The 14,041-nt window shown below is 39.6% G+C and overlaps 2 protein-coding genes across 3 annotated transcripts in view; one reads left to right on the top strand and one right to left on the bottom strand.

Moving 5' to 3' along the window:
• The window catches only part of LOC122774697 (NEDD4-like E3 ubiquitin-protein ligase WWP1), a 29,914-nt gene extending 25,636 nt beyond the window's left edge, over positions 1 to 4,278 (top strand). For both annotated transcript variants that reach the window (XM_044034183.1, XM_044034175.1), the window contains exons 21-25: positions 77 to 197; positions 948 to 1,052; positions 1,564 to 1,660; positions 3,097 to 3,169; positions 4,033 to 4,278. In XM_044034183.1, coding sequence (XP_043890118.1) covers positions 77 to 197; positions 948 to 1,052; positions 1,564 to 1,660; positions 3,097 to 3,169; positions 4,033 to 4,132 — 496 coding nt within the window. In that variant the 3' untranslated portion in view covers positions 4,133 to 4,278. The remainder of the gene's footprint in view (positions 1 to 76; positions 198 to 947; positions 1,053 to 1,563; positions 1,661 to 3,096; positions 3,170 to 4,032) is intronic.
• Positions 4,279 to 7,872: 3,594 nt separating this feature from the next.
• rmdn1 (regulator of microtubule dynamics 1) lies at positions 7,873 to 14,015 on the bottom strand. The gene is made up of 10 exons (XM_044027248.1): positions 13,689 to 14,015; positions 12,100 to 12,205; positions 11,124 to 11,208; positions 10,263 to 10,422; positions 10,033 to 10,122; positions 9,900 to 9,955; positions 9,128 to 9,215; positions 8,976 to 9,006; positions 8,428 to 8,561; positions 7,873 to 8,293 (listed from the first exon to the last, which is right to left on the bottom strand). The coding sequence occupies exons 1-10, from the start codon at positions 13,809 to 13,811 to the stop codon at positions 8,252 to 8,254; spliced, it is 915 nt and encodes a 304-aa protein (XP_043883183.1). The 5' UTR covers positions 13,812 to 14,015; the 3' UTR covers positions 7,873 to 8,251.
• Between the last annotated feature and the right edge of the window lie 26 nt (positions 14,016 to 14,041).

Below are 14,041 nucleotides of genomic sequence, written 5' to 3' on the forward strand. Positions count from 1 at the left end.
TGGCTTGATGTGAAGTGTTGTGCAACCAAGTATAAATCACATTTTAAACAGCTATTTATGATGTACATTTTTGCAGTCTGATGGCAGAGTGGAGGTTCTCTCGTGGGGTTGAAGGTCAGACCAAAGCTTTTCTGGATGGGTTCAATGAGGTGGTTCCACTGCAGTGGCTCCAGTACTTTGATGAAAAGGAGCTGGAGGTGAGCAGTACTGTAATTACCCCAGATATCTGTCAGTTAGCATAAAAACACATAGGAAGCTAAATTGGCAGCTGCTATAAATGTAAAAAAACTAGGATATATTTTCAAGAAAAGTCTTGGTGTTTACATCCGAGGTCCAGAACAAACTGTAGTTGTGTTCTGTCTGGGTTTGATGTCACATCAGTTCACATTAATGTCTCGCTAACAGAGTGAGACATAGCACACCTCGTGATCTGTGTAAAACAGAGTGTGAAAGGAAAGACAGCTAATTATCAATATCAATAAATCAAAATGGGTCAAACTTTACCTCAGAAAAGGTCTGTCAAAATTAATAAATCAACTGAGTGCAAGGTTTTGGGATAGCTGCAGTTATTTTGCAAAATTGTCGGAATTGTTTGATATAACTTATAAAACAGCTGAATAAAGCAGAAGTGTCATATTTTCATCACTTCTATTTCCCACATATTTTTGTTGAACTTGCTTTTTTCCCCCAGTGATGTCCTCTGGCTGTGCTTCAGTTTGGTTAGGTTTATATGAACATAGAGCTCTAGAGCCACCAACTATTAAATGTTAAAAACGTCTGAAAGTGCTTTAATTTTAGATGAGACTGGTATGAGGATGGTAGATGAGTTAGTTACAACACCCAACAGTAGGAGTTGTGTACATTCCTCTATGAATGGTTCTGTCTCTGTTTGTGTTCCCTTTTTGCTGCTTATCATCTATGTGTGGGTGTTTGTGTGTGTGATCCAGGTGATGCTGTGTGGCATGCAGGAGGTAGACCTTCAGGACTGGCAGAGGAACACAGTGTATCGTCACTACACGAGGAACAGCAAACAGATCATCTGGTTCTGGCAGGTACAGACCTTCGCTCCGGATTGCACGTGACTCATTTTGGTCATTCTGGCTGGTGAAGCTCCTCCAGTGCCGGTTTCAAGTTTTAGGGGTTCAAACTTCAGTGTCATGGCATCCTGATGCACAACTGGTGACGATTTGAGTTGCCTGCCACGATGTCGTTACCTTGGTACCTTATTGATTGTAATTCAAGTGGACATTCTGAACAAAACGTTGTCCCTGACCTTAACATTAACCAGTAAATGCCTAACCTTAACCTAACCACAATTCAAATCTTAGCCGTAAACATAACTAGTTTCTCAGAAATGAGGCTTTGGTTTCCATGACGACCCAAAAAAGGACCTAAATAGGTAACGGATACACTCACTCACTCACTCACATACACACACTTTGTTTCCATATTCCAAAGCCATTTAGGTTAATCTATTTCCTAGTGTATCTCAGTGTTGACAGTTTGTCGAGGTCAGTGGTGGCATCTCGGTTTTGATGTTTGTCATCCCTTCCTCCCCTGCAGCTGGTGAAAGAAGTAGACAACGAGGTGCGGCTGCGGCTCATGCAGTTTGTCACTGGAACCTGCAGACTTCCCCTGGGGGGCTTCGCTGAACTCATGGGTCAGTAACAAACACACCAGTTAACATGGGCTTTTGAGCATCTGAACACATTCTGTGAGAAATACATCAGTGGAAAACTACATCAAAGAGAAAAAGACCCAGATTTAATCTGAGCAGATTTACTTCAGAGGTTAGGATTCAGAAGATACTTCACAGATACATGAAGGCAAACTATATAGTGGTATGTAATATTTGTTGTAAACTCCCCTGCATTCAGTAGCTGCTGTCAGACTTCACCTGCTCCCTCTGAGAAGAAGTCTTTTGGCTGTTCTGGTCATTGTCCTGCAGCTTGATGAAATGCGTTTTGATGTTTCTGACTGAATATGAGCCCGACTCCCGTATAACTTCAACTATAGCAAGAACATAACAAGATCCATATTTGTAGATGATGCATGGCTTTGACTCATGAGCTGCTCCCTGTTTTCTCTCCTCTCTTCATCATGTTGATAGATATTTGATGATTTTTATTCCAGACCTCCTCCAGCTTCTGCTTTGTGGTTTTTCTGCTGCTTTAGATCTTTTGGTCAATAATTTGACTTCCTGGTTATGAAAACCTGTCTTGATCCTAGAAAAGGAAACATATGCCCATCAGTATCCTGATCAGTCTCTTCCACATCCTCACAGAGCTGCCAATGAACATTTTTTGCCAAGATTCTTATGAAATCTCGACTTGCTGTAAACTGTCCTGAAGCTGCTCAAATTAAAGGTCCAGCGTGAGAAAAATTGAAGATAAAATCATTAGATTTACTTTGTTTTCACCTGGTTGTTTTTTTCATAACCCCCGAATGAGCCTTTCAGGAGCTGAGTCAGCTTTATGGAGGCCACAATGGACAAACTAAACATGTATTGAGTTTTGATGTTAACTGAAGGTTTCATAGGTTCAACAGCAACACTCTTGGAGGTGAAGAGTGAAGTGGGGGAAATTCAGCTGTAACATAACACTTTTTTTGTAAAACCAGTATGTTTAAAATGTTGTGGCTGTACTTGATGAGAATTGTTCAGTGAAATTCCATATTGTACTCAAAGCTCCAGGGAGGAATTTCTGTCTTTGCGTAGTTACCAAAAGAAAGCAGGCGCCATGTGAGGTGATCCTGTTCCACCCTCACCTCTCATGTACCCATGACTGCTGAATATACAGGGTTTTTGTTTAGCAATAGAAACCACTTCTGAAACGTTGAGGTTTTCAGACAGACTTCAACCCATTTGCAGCCGTCTCACTTTATTAGCACAATATTGCTTTTCTCTGTGAGTCACGACATATGAATCACCTCTGAGAGAATTAAATACCGACCAAAAAATATGTAAATATACACATACTGATGAAACCAGTTTTGATGTTAGTTGAAACATTATATGTTAATTTTTAATCTTGTGGCTGATCAGTGTATATTTTTGTTCCGTCTTCTCAACCCTCGTACCCTTCGTTTGCTCTGCAGGAAGTAACGGGCCACAGAAGTTCTGCATTGAGAAGGTGGGGAAGGACACGTGGCTTCCTCGGAGCCACACGTGGTGAGTCTTGCCCAGATTGTCGTCGATTATGGCGATGAATGTGGATTTACACAAAAAAATAATAAAGTAAATAAGGACTGATGGAGTTGGACACAGGTAGAAACAGCAAATTCTCCATTAGTTTTGTCAACATGTTCTCATCTCAGTCCCAAGGTGCATCACAGCAGCCATTGTTAAAGCTCCAGTGTGTAACTTCTGTCACCAAAACTTTGCTTGTGTCGCTCCCCCACGCCTCAGCTTAGCCTGCAGAGCTTCCTGAAAGGACAACTTATCTTTCAAAAAATAATACTTCAATGTTTTGGAGAACTGGGGACAATTCCTTAACCTAAAGATAGCCGCTGTCTCACTAGTTTAGCCGTTAAGACCCTGGTGTGCCACCGAAGTGCGCGTTGCATATCGCGGACCCTGGTATACCCTGTAGTATCCCACTCCACCATCGTCTGGACACAGGGAATTGGATGCATTACTACCAAGGAGAGAGAACCAATGCTGCAGCTCCCTCAAACATGTCCGGGTTCACAGCTGAAAGGCCCGTCGGGCAGAGGAGCCGGGGTGTCAGCTGGTTCGTTCATTGCCCGTCATGCTGTGCACGGACGTATACCAGGGCCTTTAGAGATGGTGGAAAACCCATCAGTCGTGTCACCCCAGACACAAAAACAAAACACAGCTGTACCACGAAACAGAGAATGGTGTGAAGCTTAAAAATGACAAAAAAGTTACACACTACAGCTTTAATGTCGGAAGCTGTTAATATGTAATCAGGACAAGGGGATCACCATTAATAACCAGTACTGGTGGTTTTCTTGTTTTTCTTGTCACTAATCTTTGTTCATCCATCTTGGTCTTTCTTTTTTTGTTTTTAGTTTTAACCGTCTGGACTTGCCTCCCTACAAAAGCTTTGATCAGCTGAAAGAGAAGCTGCTCTTTGCCATCGAGGAAACAGAAGGATTTGGCCAAGAATAGAGGGCGGAGCCTCTGTGTTTTACCCTCCCCTGTCTCCCCATCGCAGTTTATCCATTCAAGTAAAAACAAACTCGGAAAAAAAACAAAACATATTGCACAAGAAAACCACCAATGTATATAAGCTATTTTCTCATTTTAAACCAAAATCTTAATTTTGCAGCATTTCTGCTGCAGCTCTGATCCACAGCCATATATATATGTATATGTATGTACATATATATGTGTGTGTGTGTGTATATATATAAATATATAATGTATGTATGTATATATATATATATATATATATATATATATATACACACATATACATATACATGTGTGTATATATATATATATACATATACATATACATGTATGTATGTATGTATGTATGTATATATATATATATATATATATATATATATATGTACATGAAACCCCATCATGAAATATGCAACAATTTCAGCATTTGTTTGCTCGTCAGAGGTCATGAATATTTTTTTTTTTTTATTTCCTTCCCCACTGCTGACCGGCTTTTTAAAACAGACTGAAAGTGTTTTTGAGAGGATTTTATAGTAGAAGCATATTCTACTTTTAAAGCTCTAGTTCTATAGAGCTTTTAAATGGTAAGAGTAGGACTGGGGTCTGGTGCCTGAATTACTTTAGTCCTTTTTGGATCCATAGTGATTAAATAAATGATTACACTTTTTTTTTTTTGCGTGCTTGCATGGCTGCCTTGGAAGATGAGATGCCTACCATCACACACAGAGACATTTTAGCCTGGATCGCTCTAAATCGTCTCTTTATTAAGTTTTTTGTTGTTGTTTTTTAAACAAAAACATTGATTGCCTAAAAGGCAGAGTGTTCAGGGTGGACAGATAAGAGGAGGACGAAGAAGAGAATAACCCTCAGCAATTATGGACACATGAAGCATTATTGGATCGTCCTGTTTGGATTAAGACACAAATCAAAAAGGAAAATGTACAAACTGAAGTTAAGTGTGACGACCGTGGAGTTAAAGCCTGAGACGCTGGACTAAAGACCCTCGCAACAATGAGACAAGTTGACACTAAACACATCAAGCTTTTTGAAAAATCGTCACCTCATCAAAACAAAATAAAATATAATACAAAAAAACGCAACCCAGATTCTGTGGCTCCATGGAATCTGCCAGTGTCTCCATTCTCGCTCATTTGACAACATTTAAATCTTCAACAACACTTGTTCAAATAGCCCGACAGACAGTTTAACCCCTTAACATAAAATGAAAAAATGCCTTTGAAAACCTGTGACACTGGGCCGTCTCGTCTCATCCCTTCATTCAGATGAATGTCCTGCTTTCACTACATCTTTCCATGTACTTAAGTGAGCTGTTGTCAGCTTCTCAGATTATAAACTAATCACTCTGAGCTTAATTGCAAAAAAGAAAAATGTCATTATCATGGCAGTAAATGCCCTTGAATGTCAGTGTTTGTGAAATCATGAAAACGACGCAAATGTGCCACAGATAAGATAATGTGTGTGTGTGTGTGCGCGCGTGTGGAGGCAAATCTGACGTCGCTCTGCGTCAGAGTTCATTGTGTGTTTTTCCGTTTCCGCACATCCTTCCTGTACGGACACGCCCTTTGTTCCACAAAATGTCCACTTCGACTGTTTTTGTATGACGACTCATTCTTTCAATCAGTGATTTGAATGTAGGACAGAAAAAAAAAGAAAACTGCTTGAGCAGTGCCAGATTGCTTTTTTTTGTTTTTTATCCTCCAGCGGCACGCTGCGTTAGGCCTTTTTGTGGGAGGAGCTTGTGAGCCGTGAAGTAATCAGTCACGTGTGTAACGCGCGGAGGGAACGACGGCGAGGACAAACATTTACTGTAGCAAGAGGAGCCGACTTTTAAGATAATTATGAAAAAAAAACACACACACACACCGTAGCTTTGTGCTTCCTTTTGAACAGACGCCTCTAATCAAAGAAAATCAACTGTATGTGAATATTCATTGTATAAAGATGATGAAAAGTAAATTAATGACTTAAATATAATTAATTACACAGAGCTGCCGCTCCATTGATGGAAATCTGTGATGCCTTTGTTCTTATCAGAAATAGATGGGACGTTTCAGGCGGCCTTGGCCGCAGCCACGCGTCACCTGAGCCGGTGAACCTCCCTCACAGATCAGAGCTGATGGATGATGGCGTCACAGTGACGATAGAACAGCGGGTAACTTGTAACTGTGCCGGCTCCGGCTGAGGCCGCCTGAAACGCGTCCACACTGTAACATATCGCGTGTAGATACACACTGTAAACACCACCTACACTGTACAGAATGCCCCTTTACTGGAGAGGATGTGTATAGAAGATTCATTTTTAATCTGCTTTCACCCCATTTTAAATGAAGAGAGATGGATTTATGAGATACAAATAAATACCTGAATTAAACCCCCTCTATGTGCTGGCTTTGTGTTTCTTGTGTGATGGGATGAGTGAGTGATTTATTATTGTTTTTAGTGGGTCTGTGTGTCCGTCTGTCTGTTTGTGTTTCCGCACTTGCCAATGGTGTAGTCTGCCATCTCCGTTTGCCTTGTTTTATTTCTGTATTTTTTCCCCGTTCTGAAGGAACTATACGACACTGTGCTCTGGATCATCTTTATTTGTTCTGATTGCGTTTGGGTTAAAACAAATTTAATAAACAAATCGAATCACTTTTACAGCTGCTTCACATTTACAGCCACTGTCTGGATCAGATTCCACTGCTGTAGATTGTTATCTTTCATCTTCTGCTGCAGCTGAAACGCAAATAGAGTAAGAATGTGCTGCAATATTAGACAATGCGACCACATAGTGGCGCTGTGGTAGTGTCATTTTGGAAAGGTGATGGGTTAACATGGGTTACAGCTAATTGCTTGGGAAAGAAACCCACAAATTGAATTTAAAAACACTTACATGAACAACCAGCTTTTAGATTTTACATGTGTATTAGATGTAGTGGCATTGCATAAGAAAATACAAAAGCACCGCTCCAATAAGCAGCACATATGAATTTAAAAGTGCATAACTAGGCAAAATGAATAAAGTTATTCAATTATAAGAAGTGTCAAGAATCACTGATGTAAAATAGAGACATTGGGTCCTTTGTCTTGTTAATATTTACAAAAAAAGTGATGTGACAGCCGTTGATCTGCAGATGATTTGTTTGTTTGACGGTTGTGTGTTCTTTGCAACTGAGAACTAGTGATGACTCAATACCTCTTTCCCTGTTTGATTCAGGTTTTAAGTTATATCACCTTTGTTTTGCCTTTTTCATCGTATCTGGAACTTCTGGACCTTTAAGTTCTCAACCTTAGACTATAGTCACTTTAATGTACAGTAACAGTACAGTACGAAATTTTTATTTATGGCTCACAAACAATTAATCGATAATTCAGTATCCTCTAATTTGATAATTGATTGAAATGGTGTGTTTTTTTTTTTAATAATTCAATTCTTGCCCAAGGACATAGAATAGCAAAGCTGGGAATTGAACCCATAGCATTCCAGTTGAAAGGCAACTTGCTCTTCCGCTAAGCTACTGTCACTCTGATTTATCAGCTTCTTAAATATGAAGATTTCTCAAATGTCTCGTTTGTGTACGTCAACGATGATTTAAAACATCATTTTGAGATTTGGGGAACATTTTTTTTTCTCCTGACATTCTAAGAATGATTTATTTCCCCCCACAGTTGTTCAGTCAACTGTAATCATATAGTTCAAAGAAGAGAGACCGACCGAGAGATGATTGTTTAATAATAAACCTGCAGGCACAGTTCAGTTAAAGATACACTTTTCCTTTGGTTTAGAGAAATACCTCGAATATAAGGCAGATTTAACTCTTTAATGCACAAAATAATGGATTAATTTAATGTAAAGAATAACCAGTATAAACAGAACTTCCCAATTCACATTGAACCGGATGAACTATCTACTTGTGCTTTAATTGTCAAAACACAAGGTCTAGTAACAGAACATTTCTTCCTTAAAATATCTCAAGTTTATCCTAAAATATATATATAATACAGTGGTTGGATGTTTGGACGCTTGATCACTCACTGTTCTGCTTTATGTATTAATTCATTCTTCGAGTCTTGGACGGCGTCGTGGGCGCGAGTTCATCCCAGTTTCTTGAGGAGATCCACAGCTTCTTTATGCACCTGCACGGGAAACAACATGTACAGTAAAGCAGCCGTTTATGTTCACATCAGCATCTCACGTGTACCAATATCCCCAGGGGAGTTTCAACATCTTCCTCGTGTTTATGTGTTTAAACGCCGAGCACCGCACGCACCTCTTTGTCCTCCAGTGTGTGAGCGGGGTAATCTTTGGCCTTGGTTAACCACAGCGCTGCTCTCGGCTTGTCGTTCATGGACATGTAGGTCTTTCCCAGCATTAGCAGGTTCTTACTGTAGAAGTCGGGATCGACTAAGAAGAATCAAAGGGAGTTAATGGCGTCACAGTTCCACTCTTGGTTAATTGCCGTGGGAATAATACACAACTCCTTATATGGACATCCTGGGGGTTTATAGGTCATACCTTCAGGCTTTTACAAAATGTGTTTAGTGAGTAAAGATAATTATGCAAAAGTCACAAAATAGACCGTTTTTATTTTATTTTGTTTTTAAAAATTCACAAATTGAATCCGATTTTATATGTGTGTGTATATGTGTATGTATATATATATATATATATATCTATATCTATCTATCTATCTATATATAGATATATATACATACACACACACATAGTTTATTATTTTATTTGACTTTTTCTAAGACTCAGAGCCACAGAAAACATCACTTACTGCCTCGCTGAGTTTCAGGGTGTGCAGCGTTTTACCTGCTTCAGCTTTCAGGAAGAACTCCAATGCCTGAAAGAGACACAGAGATGAAGAGTGATATGAACGACTCCACAAACCTAAACAAAAACAGCGCCGGATTAAAACCAGTGAGCTTTGTCAGCTCTGTGACGAGTGAGATGGGGGATCTCACCTCCTCGTACGTGGACACAGGCGGTGATGAGAACAGGGCGGCTGCGACCTTGCGCTGATACCACGGCAGCTCGGCAAAAGCGAAGCACCTGCAGGAGTAAGACGAGACAAGAAGCAAAGTTTCAAGATGAGTGGTCACTGTAGCAAACATGCCACCTTGAAAGCAGATTTAATGTATTTATTTGTTTGTTAATGGAGTGAAATACTTTATTTTAAACCCCTCTATATTCTGACAACCATCACTGATCTAGAGCGTTTGCTCAGAGACACATGGATCTCTCGAGCCTCGTTTACAAAATGAGCGTGAAATAACCTGGGATTTTTGAACAAGTGTGGAGCAACGAGAAAAAAAAACTACTCTGTAGTGTATTTTTTTCCCACCTATTTGTTAACTATCTGAAAAGTAGGGATGGGAATCGTCCGATATTAGTCAAACTAACTGGATCGAGTATCGGATATAAATGTAAAATACAATCCAAAAATCTTGATGATGCTTGGAGATGAAGGTGATTTGTTTTTTATAGTTACTCTTCATATGATTCTCTTTTCATTCTTCAAAGTAAAGTATAGTAAATCTTTTGCTGACCCCAATTGTTCTGAGGAGTCTTTACTGCTGCCAGAGTCACTTCCTTCAAACTCTATTAGAGTTAAGAAGAAACTCTGAGGAGGAAATTGCTTTACAGCCTCAAAGTCGCCCATCTACGTCATATCTTACACTGACTTGGTTGTCTACAACTTAAGTAAAAAACAAACAAACAGAAAAGAAGTCTCACCAGAAACCCAGGATGTGTAAGGAAGTGGCGTCTTTAGGATTGAGCTCGATGGCTTTCTGGGGAAAGGAAATATGTTTCAATTGAGGGTGTCATAATTATGATAGAACAAAAAGAAATGTAAGAGTCCTCTCACCTCTAGATGTTCCCTGATGACGTACGAGTTTCCGATCTTTACCTTGATCCCCTCGTAATCCCCGATGTCGCTGAGACAGATGGCGTACCACTGTGTTAGATTTAAAAAAAAACAAAACAAGGTTAAAGTTCCTGTAAGGTGATAATATATCTAATGACAGATCAGGGTCACTTTATGATTTAATACATTAACACGTGTCTTACATATGTTCCCTTGAAAGACTGACTTACTTTGTGTGCCGCAAAACACTTGTCATCTCTCTCCAGCGCTCTCGTCGCATATTCAAAGGCCTCGAACATCAGCTGCTTCTTCTGCTTGGCGTCCATGTTGGGCAGGAGGGAGAGGTCGCGAGACGCCCGGGCGAGCCTCCACAGGAACTCTGCATCGTCACTGGACGGACACGAGTGCACAGACAGACTGTGTGTGACCACGCAAGCGACCAGAGGTGGAAAAATGTACTCAGAGTAAAAGTTACTTGAATTGTATTTATTTATAAGGCAAATCTTTAACATATGTAAACACATAATGTATCTGTCAAAATGGGTCAAAGGTCACAACTGCTTTAACTTTCTCACTCACTATGGGACCTTTCACCTGTCCTCAACATTCACTGCCAAAGTTTCCGGTGTGAATTATTATTTTGTAATTCATGTCAACATTTTCTTACTCAGAAACGGATGTGATTTAAAACGTAGTGAGGTACAGTACTTCCAAAAAACATACTTAAGTAAAAGTATAATTACACATTTTAAAAAGTACAAGTACACAAAAAAATCCCGCTGAATTGCAATAACGTGAGTAAATGTAATTCATTACTTTCCACCTCTGGAAATGACATAGACTTTGTAAATTCACTTTGGCAATTAAAAGCTCCCGATATCGATCGTAAACGGTCACATAGTCTTCCTGTAGTTTTAGTTGTTAGTCCTGAATACATGGCCTAAAATAAGAAAAGTACTAAAAACCAGGAAGTGACCGTGCATGTAGACACTGTTGTAGTGTGTTGTCCACCTCTGATAGTTCTGACGCACTGCATGTTTGAAATGTTTTACTTTGGTGCCCCCTGGTGGCTCAGAGTGACATCTCCTCACCTGTCCTTGTGCTGCAGCAGCAGCTGGTAGAGTTTCTCCGTCTCTGCGCAGCTGTACAGGTAATCAGCCTGCTCCAGGACGTCCTCTGCACAGACACAAAGCCCAGAAAACAGCAGACAGTAGCAGTTTGACAGGTTTTTTTTATTATTTGAAACAAATATTATGTCACATACAATTTCACACAATTACCTTTCATTACCCTAAAACCACATCTGTGTGTTTTGGTTCTGGTATCAGCTTCCTAAACTCTGAATTTAAAACACCTAAAATTCAATCAGGCTTTGGGCAAGGCCCCACTGCAGCATACCAACAATGCCAACAGTTAGAGGAAGGCCCTTTTCTATTCCAACATGACTGTGTCCCAGTGCACAAAACAAGACATTTGATGAGTTTGGTGTGGAAGAATTTGACCGGCCTGCACAGTTAACTCAACCCCATCGACCTCAATAATGCTCTACAGAATAAATGAACACAAATTCCCATAGAAACACTTCAAAATGTTGAGGAAAGTGTTCCAGGAAGTGTGGAAGCTGTAATAGAGCCAGCTCCACATTAAAGTACGGTACATGTATTTGAATATGTCATTACAGTCCCTGCTGGTGTAATGGAATACTTTTGTCATATTAACCAGGCAATTTGTCTCTTCACTGGCTGTTTTCATAAAAACAATTAAGATGGAGGATAGTTGTTGTGCATCAGGACACCAAAACAGTTGGGGACAGGCAACAGATTCCACTTTTACAGTGATCACTTCATATAAAGAAGATACCGTCAGGAATCATAAAGCTAAAATTTGCTTCCAGATTTGCAGCTAAATATTATTGTTCGATTAAAAGGATAAATCTCTATGTTTGCTGCTTTTCTTTGCCATTTTCTAGCTCTGCCCGCAACACCCAAATGCACAGATGAACCAAAACGAGACAACATTTGTTTGTTTGTTTTTTACGATAATGCTCAAATCCTAATTTCAATCTACCTTTTCCTGCAGCATGGAGCACGGCTGACCTCTGCACCCAGTGATAAGCTTCATACCCAAGGCAGGAGAGAACCGGGATTCCCAGGAGGAACGCCGATCTTCCACCCTATGCATAGGAAAGCAGGAGACAGGTGTCAAGTTTTAGTGTTTCCTGGGTGTTAAATTATGATTGTGTGCCTGAGACACAAACAGAGAGGCTGTTACAGAAAATCTAAAAACAAAGACAAAAATAAATAAATCCCTCACAAAAAAAAACTGTTAAAAGAATGGGATGAAAGAAACACAAATAAGCAATCAATTAATACATAAACATTTTTAATAATTATCAATAATTTTGGGTGATATTTGTAAATGTAATCATTTTGAGGTCGAGGACATCGTCGAGAGATCGATTATGAAAATAAATGTTAGCAGCCCTAGTTTGGAGAGATGCTTTTTAAATCTCCTATTGTTAGGCAGTAACTAACAAGATGAGGACTCATTGACAGCAATTTAACACCCTGATGCCTTGCAATCATGTTTTGGCTGAAGCACATACACAAACACTTTGTTACAACCATCAGGGGAAAAACATAATAAATCACTCTTTGAAGATCATTAAAGGAAATCTATGATTCATGTCATAGAGCTGAGGCAGAATTTGGCCACAACGGAGTAAGGTTTAAAGGGATTTTAAGGCCTCATATTATCTAAGATCCAAGATGTTTATTCGCCATTTGTGCATGAACAGGCACAGAGGAATTCTTGTGCAAAACATCTCAAGTCCGTAATTTGAAAGACAGCTTTATCTTCCACATGAGGGTCGCGGGGGGTGCTGTGCCAGTCCCTGCGGACATAGGGCGATAGGCGGGTACACCCTGGACAGTTTGCCAGTCCATCGCAGGGCCACATATAGAGACACACAACCATTGCATGTTTGCATGTTTTTGGACTATGGGAGGAAGTCAGAGAACCCAGGGAAAACCCACACACACACGGGGAGAACATGCAAACTCCATGCAAAAAGACCATTGTTCCAACCGGGGCTTAAACCCATACATTATGAATAGAACTACTACAGCTACAAATAAAAAAGTTATAGTTATTAAAAAGTAATATTTAATATTAAAAGCTATTTTTTTTAGTCATTTGCATAGCAATCATTACATTAAAATAATACATAATCATCCTTGTAGAGGCATGGGCATGTAAAATAGATCATTATATGCTTTCATAACATTTATCTCCAGTCCACTTTCTTATAAGGATATATCTCATGCACAATGAATTCCTACAGGTTTTTCTTTGCTTCTTTATGTGAAAATTAAAAAGTTGAACAATGAAAAATATTAACAATAGTATATTATACAAGGTATTTGTATAATATATATAATATATCAATAGAGACATCACTTTGCAGCACTAATTTCACTTATCCACATAGCATCCTGAGGGCAACACACTCCTGGATCTTTAACATGATTGTAACCATAAGATAAACTTTTGCTTAGAATATAGCGGTTATTAGAAATACCGATATAAGACAGCATACTGATTATCAGAAAAACAATAACATTCCCGAAGTTAAAATGAATCGCATTGTTATTTACAGTCAGAGTCTTCCTGGACGCGGTCCAATACAACCGGTGTATCCCCCGAACTGCGGTACGTGTCGCACCGGACACCGGCGGTCGAGTCCTGCTCACGAACCGGGCCAACAACCTGGTAGCCATCGATCCCAATGTCCAAAGTGTCAGGCAGGAGCCAGGTAATCCCTGAAGTTATCAAGGAATAGCAGAGACAAACAGGGAGCATTCAAGAGACTTACGCTGAAAACGTTGCAGAACTCATACACACATTTTTTTTCTGCCTTAAAATTGCTCATGTAGTTACATTCCACAGATATATTGGTTTATTTATGTTTATTCTATGATGTAACACTTGATGGGTTTTGCGCAACCTC

The sequence above is a fragment of the Solea senegalensis genome, linkage group LG1, assembly GCF_019176455.1.
Source record: "Solea senegalensis isolate Sse05_10M linkage group LG1, IFAPA_SoseM_1, whole genome shotgun sequence".
Classification (NCBI taxonomy): Eukaryota; Metazoa; Chordata; class Actinopteri; order Pleuronectiformes; family Soleidae; genus Solea; species Solea senegalensis.

Bases quoted from the DNA above. Each gene is read 5' to 3' on its own strand.
- rmdn1 (XM_044027248.1), bottom strand. From the start codon at position 13,811: ATGGCTACCAGGTTGTTGGCCCGGTTCGTGAGCAGGACTCGACCGCCG. The intron at 10,423-11,123 runs GTGAGGAGATGT...GTGTCCGTCCAG, and splicing joins CTGCTGCAGCACAAGGACAG to TGACGATGCAGAGTTCCTGT. The intron at 8,294-8,427 runs GTGCGTGCGGTG...TTTCCCGTGCAG, and splicing joins ACACACTGGAGGACAAAGAG to GTGCATAAAGAAGCTGTGGA.